Here is a 19,382-nt window from a genome sequence, read left to right as displayed (position 1 = left end):
AGGAGGCCCTTCTCTACAGCTGCCCTCAGGCTACTGAGCCCGCTTGCAAGGAAGGCAGAAGAGAAAGCTAAAGAGATAAGATAAAATAATAAAAAAGTTGTTCTACTGGCGACTGAGAAAGCTGACTAAACTCCTGTTCCAAAAGGCCTTTGAACAAAGTTAGGCTGTGGCTCAGTGGTAGAAGAGTAGGTTTTTATACCCTGCTTTTCTCTTCTGTAAGAAGTCTCAAAGCGATTTATAATCTCCTTCCCTTCCTCCCCCCACAACAGACACTTGGTGAAGCAGGAGGGGCTTAGAGAGTTTTGAGAAAACTGTGCCCTGGGCCTAGGGCACCCAGCAGCCCGGCATGTAGGTCTCAAGCGTCTCCAGTTTAAAAAAAGCAAATGACTCAGTTGCCACTTTGAGTAGACAATCCTAACTTGGATTGTCTTTCCAAGGCACTTTCATGCGTTCAGCCAGTGCTCCCCTTCTGCTGTTTTTTTTTTTTAAAGGAATGGACTGCTGTTCTATGACATTTTATATGATTTCTCATACTACATTCCTATTTTAAACGCCGAAAGGGCGAAGGAGGCACAGAAGCGTTCAAAATAAATTAAACCGAGAACTCCTACTGACGACGGCTAAGTTGGCAAATGGCAAGCTCAGTTTTAAGGGGTTTTAAAAATAGGCAGCGCTCATTTGGGATGCTGGATATGCACAGACTCGGGCAACCTACGAAGAAAAGGAACGGGCTGTGCAAAATTACCGACAGCCTCTAGAAGACGGGAAAGGGGAAGAAAAAGCAGCCTAATCCTTTTGAAAAGAGGGACCCAGCACGCTGCTTTTGGGAGATGTATTAAAAAGAGGGCACGGCAGAGGAGAACAATGAGGGGGATAACTCAGGCCTTTTGCTGCAGCCCCTCCATGCCTTGCAAGAGTCTCTGCCTCCCCACCCCCGCCCCAACTCAAGTGAAGAGGAGGTATCTTTACTTTATGGTCCATTCTTTCAAGTTTAATAGCGTTTCCAGGAAAAAATACTGCAAGGTAATGAGAGGCTTCCTCCAGAGCACAATACTCTGCCGTTCTTCCCGTTCTTTTTGCTTCTGTTCGTTTGACGAAGAGGGCTCTGCAGACGGAGAGGGGGGGCAAAGGGGAGAAATGTTACGGGAAGCAGCAACAGTACCCTTCTCGCCCCAAGAAAAGCCCCTTCCCGCTAGGTGGCCTGGTCATTATCTGCTCAAGGGATACTACCTTCTGCTGCCACACCTCTGCTGATCAGGGCAAAGCCTTCCAAAGGTGCCATCCTGCAAACACTCTCTGTGGTGCCTCCCACATTATGGAATGATCTGCCAGTGGCCACCATTAAGAAAGGCCCAATGCTTCTATATTGTCTTGCAAAAAAAGGGCAAAACAGAATTACTCAGGACGGCATTCTGGCAGAAGAACAGGGTAGTAGCCTGTGACGATGACTGATTGCAAGCCGCCCTGAGTCCGCTTGCGGAGAGGGCAGGATATAAATGTGAAGTAATAGACAAACAAATAAATAAATAATTCCTGCATTTACTTCGTTTCAACCCAGTTTTCCTCCTCAATAGCAGGGGTCCCCAACCCCCAGTCCGTGGACCGGGACCGGTCCGTGGCCTTTTAGCAACTGGGTCATGAGTTGTAAAATTATTTCATTATATATTACAATGTAGCAACAACAATAAGAACATGACGACATTGGATTTATATCCTGCCCTCCACTCTGAATTTCAGAGTCTTAGAGTGACTCACAATCTCCTTTGCCTTCCACCCCCACAACAGACACCCTGTGAGGTGGGTGGGGCTGAGAGAGCTCTCCCCAGAAGCTGCCCTTTCAAGGACAACTCCTGCGAGAGCTATGGCTGACCCGAGGCCATTCCAGCAGCTGCAAGTGGAGGAGTCGGGAATCAAACCTGGTTCTCCCAGATAAGAGTCCACACACTTCACCACCACACCAAATGAATAGAAATAAAGTGCGCAATTGTATCATCCTGAAACCATCGCACACACATGGTGCAAAAAAGGTTGGGGACCACTGCTCAATAGGGACCCAAACAGTGTTCCCTCTAAGCTGAGTTAGTGTGAGCTAGCTTGAAGTTTTTTAACCTCCGGCTCAAGCATTTTTATCTTGGCTCAGGAAAAATGGCCCCACAGCAAACTAATTGATGCAGTAGCTCACAGCTTTAATGCCGGTAGCTCATGAAATAGAATATTTGCTCACAACACCCCACAGCTTAGAGGGAACAAGCGACTTAACAACATCCTCTCTTGCTCCATTTTATCCTCACAACAACCCTTCGAGGTCTGTTAGGCTGAAAGTGACCCAAGGTCACCCAGCACAATTCCATGGCCAAACAGGGATTTGAACCTGGCTCCCAGATCCCAGTTTGATGCCATGTGACTCTCAGCCTCAAACCTACTGCATCACATTGTCTGACTAGGAACCTCTGAGAGCTGTTAAGACTCAAGTGTTATCATACCGGGTAATCCACTCGCTGATTGACTTAACAGCTTCATTTCACTAGGAATCTTTGCCACTAGACACAAATGTTATCACACCTTGTAGCCGGCTTATTGACTAACTGAATAGTTCTACTGTACTTGCAGAGTTTTAATAGAAAAAGCCCAGAACATATTTGCATATTAAGCCACACCCCCTGACACCAAGCCAGCCAGAACTGCATTCCTGCTAAAAAAAAAAAGCCCTGTGTACTTGTGATCTGCTTCGAGTCCCTGTGAGAAACGAATATAAATGACAGGCCTCGGAGACAGATCAAAATGGGTATCCGTGTTAATCTGTCTACAGCAGTAGGAAAGAGTAACAGTCCTTGGAAGCTAAAAAAATTTATGGCGGCTTATGAGCTTTCATGAGTCACTGCTCACTTTTTCCAAGACCAGTTAATTTTTATTCAGTGGATTTTTATTACACCTTACCCTGCGAACGGGCTCAGGATGGATTACAACAAAAATCAGAACCATTATAATCAATAAAACATAGCAATTTAAACAATTAAAACCAGCCAAGTTCAGAGAAGAAGACAAACAAATTAAATACAGTTTCAAGCTGGAACCAACAGATCAAAAGACAGCATCAAAGATGAAGAAGAAGAAGAAGATATTGGATTTATATCCCGCCCTCCACTCCGAAGAGTCTCAGAGCGGCTCACAATCTCCTTTACCTTCCTCCCCCACAACAGTCACCCTGTGAGGTGGGTGGGGCTGGAGAGGGCTCTCACAGCAGCTGCCCTTTCAAGGACAACCTCTGCCAGAGCTCTGGCTGACCCAAGGCCATTCCAGCAGGTGCAAGTGGAGGAGTGGGGAATCAAACCCGGTTCTCCCAGATAAGAGAGCTCTGGCTGACCCAAGGCCATTCCAGTAGCTGCAAGTGGAGGAGTGGGGAATCAAACCCAGTTCTCCCAGATAAGAGAGCTCTGGCTGACCCAAGGCCATGCTAGCAGGTGCAAGTGGAGGAGTGGGGAATCAAACCCGGTTCTCCCAGATAAGAGTCCGCACACTTAACCACTACACCAAACTGGAATACTGCAACAAGGGATTTTGTTTAGTCTGGATGCCCACTGCCTCACCTGAAGGCCTGCTGGAACAGCTCCGTTTGGCAGCCCCTGTGAAAAGGTAACAAGTCTGGCACGGCCCTAATCTTTCACGGAAGCATGTTCCACCAGGCCAGGCCAGGGAAAGCCGTGGTCCTAGTCAAGGCTAGGCAGACATCCCTTGGGCCAGGGACAACCAGTGGATGTCGATTTACTGAGCGTAAAGCCCTTCAGGGCACATATGGGGAGAGGTGGTCCCTTAGATATGTCGGCCCCAGGCTGCACAGGGCTTTGAAGGCCAATGCCAAAACTTTGAAGCAAATCCAGTATTCGATAGGTAGCCAGTACAAGCGGCGTAGCGCCAGCCGAATGCATGCCCCTCGAGGCAATGCAGTTAGAAGATGCGCTGTTGCATTTTGCACCGGCTGGAGTTTCCAGCTTAGCCCCAACGGCAAGCTCAGAAGTGAGCAGTGACTCATGAAAGTTCATACTCTGTCACAAATACTGTTAGTTGTTAAGATGTTGTCTAAGCAGCAGTCTAGGGCCACACTGGGTCTTGAACTGCCCATACCCCAGTTCAAGATTATAGCAGTTCTATTCTGCTCAGGATGTGAGCTGCTCCACTCAGTGGGGTGTGGGGGATGAGTGGATATTAAGAGGGAACCCTGGTACCCACCCTGGACATTTCTTCTGAGTGTGCAATGCGTAGCACACTTCAGCAGTAAACAGCAGCTGCAGCAACTTCAAGTACCCTGTTGGATAGGGAAGATCTCCGCTAACTTACCTGTAAAGTTCCCATTGTGCTGTCCTTTGTTCATTCCTATGCGCCTCTGGTCACAATCTGTTCCATTTTCTGCCATTTCATAGATCAGTCAATTATGGGGACCTAACACACACACACACAAAAGCAAGCACAAAGACACAAAAAGTGTTAACAGAGCAGCAAATGAAAGAAAGAACACCTCTGTATAAACCGGGTCAGTCTGTAATCAGTGTCCCCTGAGTTAGTGTGAGCTAGCTCACAGATTTTTAGCCTCCAGCTCACACATTTTTGTCTTAGCTCAGGAAAAATGCCCCCCCCCAAGAAAAATACTTTATGCAATGGCTCACAACTTTAATGCCAGTCGCTCACAAAGCAGCATTTTTGCTCACAAGACTCCACAGTTTAGAGGGAGAATTACTTGTAATAGCATCAGTTTTGCCAAGTCTAATTGCGCTGAAACAGGCAACTGTTGTTCTTCACAACCACCAGAGGAAGCACTTCCACCCAGCCAGACCTTAGAATCTCAGGTTTCATTTAAATGGGGGGGGGGGGGGCGGGGAAGGCAAGAGGGAGAAAAGTTTACCCCTCATGGAAGCAGACATATGGAAATATGGTAAAATGTTAACAAAAAAACCAGAGTTTGAGTTCATTACTCCCCCTAAACACACATATGCTACCCAAAGTTAGGACAGGGGTGTCAAACATGTGGCCCGGGGACTGCATGTCCAGGGTGGGCACCAGTGGTTCTTAGAAGAGTGATTCATGTCAGAGGCCTTTGCTCAGTGGCGTAGTAGAATCCACCCACAACCCCTAGAGGGCTCCTATCAGGCCCCCAAGCAACTGCCTGTCGTCTGCTTCCTTCTCCCTCTCTCTTGCTTCCTTCTACATAATAGCTTGCTTTGCAAGGCTTGCTCAATTGCACAGGAGCTACAGAGCAAAGCCTCTATTTTCTCCATTGGTTGAGATTCCTCCCTTGGGGAGAATGGGGGGGAGCTTGCTTTGCCAAGCTCTCTCAATCGCACAGCAGAGCTACTGAGCCAAGTGTCTCTTCCTTCTATTGGCTGAGATTCCTTCCCATCCTGGTCCCCTGGGGAAGGCAGGAAAGAGTCAGAGCTTCCTTTGCTCAGTTCCCTGGATCCCATGGGAGAAATACAGAGAAAACACATTTAAGACCAACGAGTGTTAATTTTTAAAGTATGTTTTGTTGTTGTTGTTGTTTTTTAAATTGTGCTTATCTGTGTCCTTTCTAAAGTTTGTATCTCTGCTACTTAATCTTAAATAGGTACACACATGGTCCATCCCGACAAGGTCTCATTTATGTCTGATCCGGCCCTCATAACAAATAAGTTTGACACCCCTGCTTTAGGAAGTCAACCTTGTATGCATTACAAATGTTTTTAATGCCTGACAAAGAGATGCAAAGCAACTTGTAAGACTGGTTAAAGCTACTTCTCAGACCCAAGGTGGACAGAATATATCACCATTTCTTGCTGCCTGGTTAAGATCCCAAATCTTCAGAGGTTTAGTTCACTAAGTCCTGACCACCCCCCCACCCCCAAAGGAAGAGACTGCCTTTATAACAGGAGAGACATGGGCCATCTTTTCAGACAAGAGGTAATACAGGAAACTGTCTTAACCTTAATTGTTTGGTGCAGGCTCAAGGTGTGAAGACCAGGACTTTTTTTGCTATGGACCTCCCCACCACCATTTCAGACAGGAAAGGCAGGGAAATTTGGAAGAAATAGCACTTTTAAAAAACCTCCTGCGAACTATTTTTCTCTTTTGGAAGGAGTGAGATGCTTCTTAAGACAATGGATTTGAACCAATGTTCCTCTTGTCTCTAAGTGGTTCTTAGAAGAGTGATTCATGTCAGAGGCCTTTGCTCAGTGGCGTAGTAGAATCCACCCACAACATTTTTATGTAAAGCATCTGATGGCATTAGATAATCATATATATACACATACAATTTTAGTCACAAGGTGAAGTATTGTGACAACAGTATTCAAAATTTTAGTGTTTTCAATGATATAAAGTAGCCCTACATATTGTGAAAGTATGAGAGTGTTTCTGTCCAAATAAAGACAATCTTGTTCACTACAGTACCGGCTTTCCACCTCCAATTTTAATTTTTTTCCTGCCCCTCCATTGACAAAATGCAAGATATATGCGCCAAGGCCACATTTGTTGTTCAGCTGCACAGTCGAGTCCGACTCTTTGCGACCCCATGGACAAAGTCATGCCAGGCCCTCCTGTCTTCCACCATCCTCCAAAGTCTGCTCAAATTTGTGTTTGTTACATCAGTAATGCCATGCAGCCATCTCCTCTTTTGTCGTCCCCTTCTTCTTTTGCCCTCTGTCTTTCCCAGCATCAGGGTCTTCTCCAGTGAGTGCTCCTCTCTCGTTTGGTGGCCAAAGTATTTGAGCTTCAGCTTCAGCATCTGACCTTCCAGGGAACAGTCAGGGTTGATTTCCCTTAGGACTGACTGATTGGATCTTCTTGCAGTCCAAGGGACTCTCAAGATTCTTCTCCAGCACCACAGCTCAAAAGCATCTATTCTTCTGCACTCAGCCTTCCTTATGGTCCAGCTCTCACAGCCATACATTACTACTGAGAATACCATCGCTTTGATTATATGGACTTTTGTTGGCAGGCTGATGTCTCTACTTTTTATTATATTGCCCAGGTTCACCATAGCTGTCCTCCCAAGGAGCAAACGTCTTTTAATTTCATGGCTACAGTCACCATCTGCAGTGATCCTGGATCCCAGAAATGTGAAGTCTGTCACTACTTCCATGTTTTCCCCTTCTATTTGTCAAGATGTGATGGGGCCAGATGCCATGATCTTAGTTTTTTTTAATGTTGAGTTTCAAGCCTACTTTTGTGCTCTCCTCTTTCACCCTCCACAAGAGGTTCTTTAGGTCCTCCTCACTTTCTGCCATTAGAGTGGTATCATCTGCATATCTGAGGTTGTTGATGTTTTTCCTGGCAATCTTAAAGGCCACATAGGGTTCAGTAATCTGCAACTCCCTCTCTCAATATTTGGCACATTTACTGAATTTAGAAGTGCCTCAGTTTTCTATAAGAAAAACTGCAAATAGTACAATTTGATATGCTAAGTTATAGAATCATAGAATTGGAAGGGACCTCCAGGATCATCTAGCCCAACCCCCTGCACAAGGCAGGAAACTCACAAATACCTCTCCCTAAACTCACAGGATCTTGATTGCTGTCAGATGGCCATCTAGTCTCTGTTTAAAAACCTCCAAGGAAGGAGAGCCCACCACCTCCTGAGGAAGCCTGTTTCACTGACGAACTGCTCAAACAGGAAGTTCTGACTGTTAATGGCAAGTGTTATTAAATTGGCAAAATAAGTTTAGGATTGATAGCAAAGTGAGCACTTCATAGATCTCAAAAGTTACTAAAATCTCAATTATTTTTTTAAAAAATGGATATTTTAAACCATACACATGTAAAAAAAGCACCCAGTGTAGAGTTTTTAGTGTAGACATAGCCCAAGGCTATTAAACCTACTTGATACCCTAAATCAGGGGTCCTCAAACTACGGCCCGCGGGCCAGATGCGGCCCGCTGAGGACGTTTATGCGGCCCGCCGGGTTATGGCAAAATCAGATCGGAAGTGACGTTCGACCTAAACTCGCGTTAGCAATGCACACTTCCGGCACTGGGCTGAGGCGGCAGAGACAGAGTGTGAGGTGATACCGAGGTGAGGTGAGTTCCCAGGCTGGGGTGTGTGATGTGGGGAAGCGAGAGAGATGCAGAAGACGGAGAACTGACGGCCCGCGGCCTTGTACAGTAACGGCAGCCACCACAACAGTCCGGCCCTCCAACAGTCTGAGGGACAGTGAACTGGCCCCCTATTTAAAAAGTTTGAGGACCCCTGCCCTAAATTTTTCACATTCTGGTTTCTATGCTATTCTTAACCAAGCTATTCACATGTATTTCTTAGCCATGGTTAAGGGAAACAGGACTTGGCTAGGTGTACCTCACAGACTTTAAGAATCTCAATAAGTTTCATACTCCCCTTAAAGCAATCACTACAGCTGCATAAACAAATACTTAACAGGGTGGCCGCAAAAATTGTAATTTTTCAACACCCAAAGTTGTTCCTTCCATGGGAAGTGCCTCTTGTGGACCGAGAATAAGCACATCATCTATCATGCATGCTCTTATTCAGATTATGTTTACTGCATGCAGAAGGTTCCAGTTTCAACCACCACCATCTGTGCTTAGCTATCTTGAGTCACGGGTGTTGTGAAAGACCCTGCTTTGCCTAAGATCCCGGACCCTCGCTGTCAGTCAATAAGGACAAGTATGAGGTAGGTGGCGTGATGATTTCAGCATTGGCCAGCTTCACGCGACCGAGTCCAAGCCTGATTTTCTCACTCCAGCAAGCAGATCGCCACCCACCAGTGCAAGACACATTACATAAAATGTTCGTGTTTATCATCCTCTTTGTTTCATATCCGATGTCCGGGGCTGTTTACATTTGCCTTCGAGAGACCTCTGCGCACAAAGAGATCTTTGTAGCCCGCTCTTCCACTTCAACAGTGCTTCATTCAGCCAGGACCCATCTCATAACATGTCTTCTTGTAGAGGATACAATGCCTTGCTAATCAAAACACGGCTTTGGCCGCAGAAGCACCGGAGATGGAACAGCCAAATTGGGGGGGGGGGGGGTGTTAACTTTACAGTGAAGGCTCACAGAAGAGCTGTCATCATCTGCCCAGTTTTTTTTAAACTTAATGTGGATTGGTCTACTATATCCGGCCATCATAAACTACTGAGGGGAACATCTAGAATATAGCACTGTAAATGTTAGTTTTAATTGCAAGTTTATGGTTTTAATTATAATGGTTTTAATTAGTAAATTATATATATCGTTTTGAGATAATGCTTTATATTGTAATCTGTAATTTTTACATGTTGGAACCGCCCTGAGCCTGCTTTGGCGGGGAGAGCAGGATATAAATAAAATATATTATTATTATTAAAGAGACAAAGATTAAATGTGCTTCTGTTCCAGGAACAGAAACAGAAGATAAACCCAATCTAAAAAAAAGTAGGGAGGAGTTTCCGTTTCTCACAAGGAGAAGTGATATGGCTATTTTATTTGTTCTTTAAACATTTATGTTCCACGTTTTGGTTTGTTAAAAAAAACAAAAACAAAACATCAACACAAACTTAATACCAGAAGGGAAAAAAACAGTTTTAAAATACACTAATAGCCTGAGTAAAAAAATCAAAAGAACAGAAGAAGAAGATGACCATAGACTTATACCCTTCTCTCTGAATCAGAATCTCAGAGCTGCTTACAATCTCCTTTATCCTCTTCCCCCACAACAGATACCCTGTGAGGTGGGTGGGGCTGAGAGAGTTCTCACAGCAGCTTTTTCAAGCATAGTATATTTATCCTCTATTATAGTATCCAGATCACAGAACTGTTACTAACCCTGAACTAAACTTAGGCACATCAAAGTAGCAACCCCCACCTTTCTTCTTTCGCTTTTACTAACAGATGCAGGAATGTCCTCTTTGAAGATAAGACCTCTTGGGACTCGTTCTCAGGCTCAGCCAGGCCTGAACCCAGGATGTGCTAGTCGCAATATAGATAAGGAGCCCAGCGTGTGAATTTCACACGTGAATGTAGAATTGTTTATAGATGTGCCATCTTAAAGCATGTATTCTAGTGTTACAAAGTATCAGTTCCAATCCCCAGCTCGAATGAGCCACATGCATTATCAATAAACCAAACTTTGTTTCAAAATTCAAGGACTGGTTATTTTGAAATCTCATGCTTGACACAGCTGCCCTCTCAATGACAACTGTTATGAGAGCTATGGCTGACCCAAGGCCATTCCAGCAGCAGCTGCAAGTGGAGGAGTAGAGAATCCCACACGGCAACCAGGCATACATGACCTAAGGTATATGACAATGGAATCTACTTGTACAGAAGAAGGTCCTTTCAGTGTTTTGGACCCAGACTGTGCATGTCGTTAAAAAGTCAGAACTCACACTTCAATCAAGTCTGGGAGAACTTGCAATTAAATTAATGGAAGATGGACATAACTCACCAACCCCACGAGCCCCAGTTAGCATTTCCAAACCAACCCACAAGCCTGGCAACCCTATCCAACACGTTAGATAAGCACAACTCTATCCAACATGTGCAGGATAAGCCCTGATGAGAACTTCTCTGAATCAATGTTACTTGTGTCTTATCTGGATTAAGCATCTGTTTGTCCACTCTTACTTATTCTATCAGAAATTGCAGGCACCAATTCAGAGCCTCCACTGCCTCCCTTTAAGTAAAATGGAACACAGAGAGAAAGTGGGATGACTCTGAACTAACAGAGCACCTGAAGTCCCCAGTGGCTTAATATACACATTCACAGGATTGGTGCCAGAAGAGACTGGATCTTCTGGATCTTAAACTCTGGGTTTTTTGCCTGTCTCACTACAGGGAGATGCAAATGACTAAATGGGAGAAATGGCTACTGCCCGAACACCTGGCAGACCCAACGGCGACCCCATTAAATCGTTCATTTCTTCCTATGGGCAGAGAAACAGCGGGAAGCTGTGCCTTAACTCACAGACCATGCCTGATCCCTCACTGGAAACATTTCTACAAGAAAAGTAAGATTGAGGGGGCATGGAGGAAGTCATACTTTTCATAAAGCTTTTGTGCAATAGCGCAGGGCAAAAAGTTACTCCAAATGGAAAATTTTCCAGAGCTATATTTTGCCATGCAAAATATTCTGCTCTACACGTGTAAACACAGTCTATTTATCTAGCATAGCCAAGGCTGCAAATCAATCATGTTAGAGTGCCTACAAGTGGGATATGAAAGCACCAACAAACCCCACTGCTTCTATTTTGTCTGGGCTTGTATAGGATGTATTTGCCTCTTTCCGGTAACACTATTTAAATTTCACCCCAAACCTCACACCACTGGTTGCAAGGACAAAGTGAATTCCACGAGGGTAGGACACAGCTTATTGTACCAGGTGCCATTAAATTATCAGCCAACACACACACGGAATTCACTGCTGCAGGAAAACGGTGCAGGCTACAAGCATACACAGCTTCAAGACGGAACTGGATTTACTATTCAACTCCTGCCAAAACACGTATTTCTGAATGGCGGGAATGACAAGTCGCATCCATTAGTCCTTCAAGCAAAAATTTCAATTTATTATACTTCCAAATTTGTCATAGCCATGCAGTGGAGATGTCCAACATGCCCAATACGTCAGCATTGGTACAAGAAATTATGGTGTTTATATATAATGGCAAAGATCATGGCCAGCTTTTCTGATGTATATGCCTGTCTTTCAAAGACAAACTTTGATGTTATCTGAATTCCTATAACTACTAATTGCACAGGAAGAAGTTCCTGACATAACAGACAAACTGTACTTATGGTAAATTGGTATACTATGTACTGTACATGCGTACCTGTTGGCATATTCTTATAGTAATCTATTCTTGCTTCTTGTTGTGACATGTAAAAGTTTTTAATAAAGTTTTTTTTTGGGGGGGGGGGATTTGGATAAATATATGGAGCTGAGATCCATCAGTGGCTATTAGCCACAAGGTATAGGATAGTGTAGATGACTGAGGAAGGCAATGGCAAACCATCCCATAAAAAGTCTGCTGTGAAAACGTTGTGAAAGCAACATCACCCCAGCGTCGGAAACGACTGATGCTTGCACAGGGGACCTTTCCTTTCATAGGATAGAACACTGTATCTGGGGCAACGATGGTCTGTATTATTGGTGCTTGGGGGACAACAGTGGGAGGGCTTCCAGAGTTCTGGCCCTGTTGGTGGACCTCCTGACAGCTGCTGGGTTTTGGCCACTGTGAGTGTTGGACTGGATGGACCACTGGCCTGATCCAAGATGGCTTCTTTTCTCTTACAATCTTAAATTTTGGTCCTGCAAGCATCCTCTTCACAAGTGGGGCCATCGTCTTTGCTGTTTTTGTCATGTTTCAAGCATCCCCTATAGATCTAGCTAACGGGTTCTAGCCCTTTTGAGCTTGTGGTCATCTTCGGAATTCTGACACAGGGTGGTGGGTGCAAGCACAAAATGGCTGCTGCAGGAGGAAGAGCCAACCACAAAATGGCTGCCGCAGGAGGCAAAGAACTGCAAGGCACAAGTGGGGTAATAAAAAAAAATACCACTGTGAATCTCTCTCTCTCTCTCTCTCTCGGCTTGGCTTCACGAACGAAGATTTAAGAAGGGTGCAATAGTCCACGTTTGCTGCAGGCTCGCTGGTGGCTGACAAGACCAATGTGGGACAGGCAGGTCCGGCCACAGCGGCTGCAGGGAAAAGTCTGATTTAGGGTTGGTCCTGTAGCAGTGCGATTCTTCCTCAATCTCCTTTTGTCCTCAAGACCAGCTATGCGTGCGTTCTCAAAGGAAGAGACAGCCTGGTGGATGGTGTGCCTCCATGCTTTGCGATCTGAGGCTAGGTCAGACCACTGGTGATGGTTGATGTGACAGGTGCTAAGGGATTTCTTCAAGGAGTCCTTGTACCTCTTCTTTGGTGCCCCTCTATTTCGATGGCCGGTGGAGAGTTCGCCATACAGGGCAATCTTGGGAAGGCGGTGGTTTTCCATCCTAGAAATATGCCCTGCCCAGCGCAGCTGCATCTTCAACAGCAGTGCCTCGATGCTGGTAACCTCTGCCCGTTTGAGGACTTCAGTGTTGGTCACAAAGTCACTCCAGTGGAGAGAATAAAACCAACACTGCGGAGGCAGCGCCAACTGAAATGATGTTATTTTCATCTGCACGGTCAGCCAGAAGCCCTGTTAGGCAACAGCCCATATTGTCCCAGCTAGAGTGAGATTCTAGTCTGGTAGAACCTCAGAGACCAAAACAATTTGGGGGGGGGGATAAACTTTTGAGAGTCAAAGCTCCCTTTGTCAGATATTGTTGAAAGAAGAAGAAGAAATTGGATTTATATCCAATTTTGCCTTCCTCCCCCACAACTGTGAGGTAGGTGGGGCTGAGAGAGCTCTCACAGAAGCTGCCCTTTTTAAGGACAGTGTGAGAGCTCTGGCTGACCCAAGGCTATTCCAGCAGCTGCAAGTGGAAGAGTGGGGAATCAAACCCGGTTCTCCCAGATAAGAGTACATGCACTTAACCACTACACCAAACTTGCTCTCAACACTTATACCCCATTGGATTCTAAGTTGCTACTGGACTTGAATCTAGCTCTTCTACTACAAACCCACATGGTTACTGTCAATGTCTACTCTCCTTTTCATTTGTAATTAGTTATGGTGTGTCTTTAACTACCTTGTCTAACTATCTTGTTTAACTTTAACTATCCCCTTATCTCTCTCTGGGTATATATGTAATGCTGTTACCAGGAATGTAATTCCAATCCTATGAATTACCGTATTTTTCGGACCATAAGACACACTCCCCCCCCCAAAAAAAAAGTGGAGGAAAAAGTGTGTGCGTCTTGTGGAGCGAAGGGATGATAGGACGTACCTTCCTCCGGGGGGGGGGGGTGTGTGATCTGCTGCCTCCGCCTCCGATCCCGGCGCTTCCCCCGCGCCTGCCTGCCTGGTTCCAGCTCTGCTTCCAGCAAGCGCTGGGATCGCTCCATGCTGCCCCCACCGCTTCGCGAGCGCCAGCTGCGGAGGGGGGCAGCATGCTTCCTCCGTGCCTGTCTGCCTGGCTCCAGCTCTGACGCTTACAGCAAGCGCCAGGATCACTCCCTCCACCCTCTGATCCCGGCGCTTGCTTTAAGCATCAGAGCTGGAGCCAGGCAGACAGGCACGGAGGAAGCACGCTGCCCCCTCCGCAGCCAGCGCTTGCGAAGCTCAGGGTTTGCAGTGGGGGCAGCGTGGAGCGATCCCAGCGCTTGCTGGAAGCAGAGCTGGAGCCAGGCAGGCAGGCGCGGGGGAAGCGCCGGGATTGGCGGCGGAGGCAGCGGATCGTCCCCCAGGAGGAAGGTGCGTCCTATGGTCCGGAGCGTCTTATGGACCGAAAAATATGGTAACCTTTCCCACAGCATTGTGCTCAAGCTCTAAGGCGAATTCTTTGTTGGACTATGTAGTCCTGACGATGAGACACAACTTTATTTGTACCAGAAGCATATTAGTTTCAAGAAGTTTTGCAATTTATCTCTTCTGTGAATAAAACTGTGTACGTTAACTTCTGATTGAGGTGTCACCCTCTTTCACTTCACAATTGCTCCTCTTTATCAAGTCCTTTCCCCTCAGGATGTACTTCGCCCAAGCTGTAATACATATTGCTCAATTACTCTCTTTATCTTTCTTTTAACTCCGCTTTCTGTCAATTTCTCTTCCCACCCCCACCCCACACACTCTCATGATACTTTGACAATATTAGGATTTGATTCTCCCTACTCACTAATATGCCCTTTATAAGTATTCTACCTTCCTCTTTTAGAATATTAATGCTTTTCACAGCATTATATGAGATTCTAATCGGAAGACTGCTTCTCAGACTCTGTAGAATGCTGACTGACTACAACTGACTGTAAACTGCTGACTTCTGCCTTCCCTCCCTGAAATTGTCACTTACAAGTAATACTATGACTATTGTAAATAACATTAACATGTATGTTTTCAATCATGCAAGTAAGCTTTATCCTGCTAACTGATAACCTCTTGCTTTGACTTGAGACAGCATGACTCTTTAAATATAAAAAGTTGCTCAGTGAAGAAGAAGAAAAAGAAGACTGCAGTTTTATACCCCGCCCTTCTCTCTGAATCAGAGACTCAGAGCAGCTTACAATCTCCTATATCTTCTCCCCCTACAACAGACACCCTGTGAGGTGGGTGGGGCTGAGAGGGCTCTCCCAGAAGCTGCCCTTTCAAGGACAACTCCAGCGATAGCTATGGCTAACCCAAGGCCATTCCAGCAGCTGTAAGTGGAGGAGTGGGGAATCAAACCTGGTTCTCCCAGATAAGAGTCCACACACTTAACTACTACACCAAACTGGTTCTCCTTTCCCCTCAGAATGCCCAAGCTTTAATATATATTGCTCAGTTAACACATGATAGCGTCTCCAACTCTTTCATTCTATGAGGCCCTCTCTAGCTTCTTTCTAAAAAAAACCCCTGAGCACATACAGAGAGCAGCAGCCTCATGGGTGTGACCTACCTCAACTCAAACTGTGACCCAGAAGAGGTCCTGATCCACCAGTTAGAGACCAGCGTTCCAGACAGGGTTGGCCATCTGACCAGCCAAAAATGTATTTGGTTGATTAGCCAAACATCTTTAAAACATTAACTTTATTTCCAGCACACACACACACATAGAAAAAAGACACTAACGGTTAACTTGTTGCTTCTAGGTGACACCTTCTATGGAAATACCGTATTTTTCGGTCCATAAGGCGCTCCAGACCATAGGACGCACCTTCCTCCTGGGGGGCGATCCGCTGCCTCTGCCTCCGATCCGGCGCTTCCCTCACGCCTGCCTGCCTGGCTCCAGCTTCTTCAGGCAAGCGCTGGGATCGCTCCACGTGGCCCCACTGCAAACCCAGCGCTTCGCAAGCACTGGCTGCGGAGGGGGCAGCGTGCTTCCTCCTCGTCTCTCTGCCTTGCTCCACCTCTGATGCTTAAAGCAAGCGCTGGGATCGCTCCCTCCGCTCTCTGATCCCAGCGCGTGCTTTAAACATCACAGCTGAAGCCAGGCACACAGGCAAGGAGGAAACACCCGCCCCCTCCGCAAACCCAGCGCTTCGCGAGCGCCGGCTGTGGAGAGGGCAGCGTGCTTCCTCCTTGTCTGTCTGCCTGGCTCCACCTCTGATGTTTAAAGCAAGCGCTGGGATCGAAGTGCGGAGGGAGCGATCCCAGCGCTTGCTTTAAGCATCAGAGGTGGAGCCAGGCACACAGGCAAGGAGGAAGCACGCTGCCCCCTCCGCAGCCAGTGCTTGCGAAGCGCTGGGTTTGCAGTGGGGCCACGTGGAGCGATCCCAGCGCTTGCCTGAAGAAGATGGAGCCAGGCAGGCAGGCGTGAGGGAAGCGCCGGATTGGAGGCAGAGGCAGCGGATCCCCCCCCCAAGGTACGTACCTTCGGACCATAAGACGCACACACTTTCCCCCCCACTTTTTTTGGGAGGGGAAGTGCGTCTTATGGTCCGAAAAATACGGTAATGAAAGCAATCTTTTGTTTAAGAAAGGATCTATTATAACTTAACAATGTACACTTAGTTTCTAAAGACATGAACACTGAACAGCTCTTTGGCTTTTAGACTAAAACACAAAGATCAGCCTGCAGCAACAAAACTTCAAAAACAATGAAATTAAATCACAAATAAAGGAAAACACCAGAAATTTTTTTTTTTTAAATGTGGATTCAGGGCCTCTTGCAGTTACAATAGGCAGCAAGTGGAGGACGCTTTGTTCAGCTGCTGGGGGATTCAGGAGCAAGAAGCCTCCACTCCTGCATTTCCTAATAAGTAACATCATCATGCCCCAATTTGGAGGGCTAGCCCAACGTTGTCAGATCTCAGAAGCTAAGCAAGGTTAGCTCTGATTAACACTTGGATTGGGGACCATCCAGGGAAGTCCAGGGCTGCTGCACAAAGGCAGGCAATCGCAAAGCACCTCTGAACATCTCTTGCCTCAAAAACCATCCAGAGTCACCCTAAGTCAGTAGTGGCTTGAAGGCAATTTCCGCCACCACCGGAATCATCATGAACTACAAAGGATAAATTGCCGCTGGAAGACTGACATTCTTGGCTTAACAGATTGCTTGACTAGGATCAGATAGTACATAGACCACAGACAGCATAGACCAATCAACTAACCAGCATTCCAACCCTAGCCCCGGGGGTCATTTTGTAGGGAAAAAAGGTGCAGGAGCTCAGTAGTATATCTCATGTGCATATACCCCAGGATCTGTGTGCAGCAGGGAGAGAACTCCCCACTGCATGCAGACCCTGGCTGGAGGTTCAGGAATTGAGCTCCTGCTGAATTCAAGCCCTGCCTAGTCCTAAGACATTCACACACAGTCCAACAGCAGGCCTGCCTAGCTCCAGCATCATCTCTAGAAGACTTTCAACACAGACACACACCTCATGAGGGAAACCACTAGCAACCTCCTAGCAGTTTTTGTGGGAATCCTGCCCACATATACTGATTTTCCAATCTAGGAACCTCTGCAAAACACTAGTAACTTGACCCAGAACTGATCAGGCAAATGAAATGTCTGTTCACAAAAGTCACATTTTAGCAAGTCTTCTATGCTCTTAAAAACAACACACAGAAAGCTTCTCTTACGATAGCGAGTCCTCTCTCCCTACCAAAGCAAGCCTGGTGAAACATTTCAAGTGTTCAGAAGGCAGGGCCCGTGGAGACCAAGGAAACCACCGCAAATTCTAACCACAAAAGGTACATTTTTAGCTTAGCTAGGAACTCCCCTCTCTTCCCCAATCAAACTAAACAAACATACAATTAAAATCACTCTGCACAAGTTTACCAGCTTCAAGTTTCCCAAGGAAGACACTTTTTTGCTGCCTCGATCTCCCAAGTTTCAAACTTACCAAAGAGTCTAGTGCCCAACCAGCACAGATATTAAGTATCCTGCCAGATCCACAGAGATACAGACTCTCCTGCCCGCCGTGCAATGTAGAACATTCCAGTTTTTGAAGGTTGTGATTAGAGGTTTCTTAATAAGCAATTAGGTGGAAAGGGAGGGAAGTGAAAAAAAGGGAGCAACTGGCGATATTTTTAGCTCCCCGAACACCCAAAAAGGAAAAATTCAATTAGGCAAGAGAAATAGAACAAGAATTAGGACATCTCATCAAGGCACTCCACTTTGGCAAAGAGCAGCCCCCCACACCCCACCCAAGCCGGCTCCTTCAGTAACAAAGGACACACAAGTCCAGAAGTGGGATAGCCACTCTGGGCATTTATGGCATGGAGGAAGTGATTTACGAAGCATATTGGTCTGGATTACTGGCTAGTCAAGACTTGGTCTGGAGAAGAACTTGCAGATTTTACAGAACGTATGGTCATATGAAACTGCCTTATACTGAATTAGACCATCTGTCCATCAAGGTTAGTATTGTCTGTACAGATTGGGCAGTGGCTCTCCAGGGAATCAGGCTGAGGTCTTTCACATCAACTTCCACCTGGTCCTTTCAACTGGAGATGCCGGGGACTGGACCTGGGACCTGCTGCACACAAAGCAGATGCTCTTCCGCATACAAAGCAGATACAAAGCAGCCATGACCCCTGTCTGGTCTAACCTGAGAGTCTGAAAGAAAAAGTGAAGGAGTCCAACCTCCACAAGAGCAGGAGAGAGCGCTCCTCACATACCAGAGAGGTACAATGTAAAAACCATGTTTCATGGACTAGCAAAAACCACATGTTGTATGGGCTAGCATTTAACAGTGGTATGCCCCATTCCACTACCTCATTCAGCTGCATGTGTCAACACAGCATTAAGCATGAAACCCCAACATTTGCAAAACCTTGCTATCATCATCATAGGTTAGCATATGCTGTGTTTTAAAAATTAAGCAGCTTTATTGTAATGAAGAAGTTACTCCTGTTTCTAGAGCAGGGTCCTCAAATCTTTTTTGAACCGAAGGGCACCTTTGGAATTCTGGCACAACATGGCGGATACAGCCACAAAATGGCTGCCACGGTGAAAATGCTTGTGCTGTTGTGGCAGTTGCCGGCCAAGCGACTTCTTTCAAAATCTGCACAGCCAATCAAATCTCCAGTGGCCAGCCCTGACACGGATAGTCCAGGCAAGCCAGATCTCACCAGATCTTGGAAGTAAAACAGGGTCAGCTGTGATTAGTACTTGGATGGGAGACCTCCTTGAAATACAAGAAGTCAGGAGGACAGGGGAAGCCTTTATCCAGTCACCTCTCTCGATATTCTCCAGGCTCCCAGTACCTGAAGAAGTGAGCAGTGACTCACAAAAGCTCCAACTCTGCCACAAATTTTGTTAGTAGCAGGTGCTACTGGACTCTTGCTCTTTTCTACTCCTACAGACAGACTATCATGGCTGCCTGTCTTGATATTATCCACTTGAATCACGAATA

At 46.2% G+C, this 19,382-nt stretch overlaps 1 protein-coding gene across 2 annotated transcripts in view; it reads right to left on the bottom strand.

Annotated features, from left to right (window-relative positions):
* Positions 1-19,382, bottom strand: part of VMP1 (vacuole membrane protein 1) — a 189,134-nt gene that overhangs the window by 156,440 nt on the left and 13,312 nt on the right. For both annotated transcript variants that reach the window (XM_060259219.1, XM_060259220.1), the window contains exons 2-3: positions 4,336-4,437; positions 970-1,105 (exon numbers count right to left, since the gene is read on the bottom strand). In XM_060259219.1, the coding sequence (XP_060115202.1) occupies positions 970-1,105; positions 4,336-4,411 (212 nt within the window). In that variant the 5' untranslated portion in view covers positions 4,412-4,437. The remainder of the gene's footprint in view (positions 1-969; positions 1,106-4,335; positions 4,438-19,382) is intronic.

This window comes from Heteronotia binoei, chromosome 18, assembly GCF_032191835.1.
Source record: "Heteronotia binoei isolate CCM8104 ecotype False Entrance Well chromosome 18, APGP_CSIRO_Hbin_v1, whole genome shotgun sequence".
NCBI classification, from domain to species: domain Eukaryota; kingdom Metazoa; phylum Chordata; class Lepidosauria; order Squamata; family Gekkonidae; genus Heteronotia; species Heteronotia binoei.
This window is presented reverse-complemented; position numbering and strand designations above follow the sequence as displayed.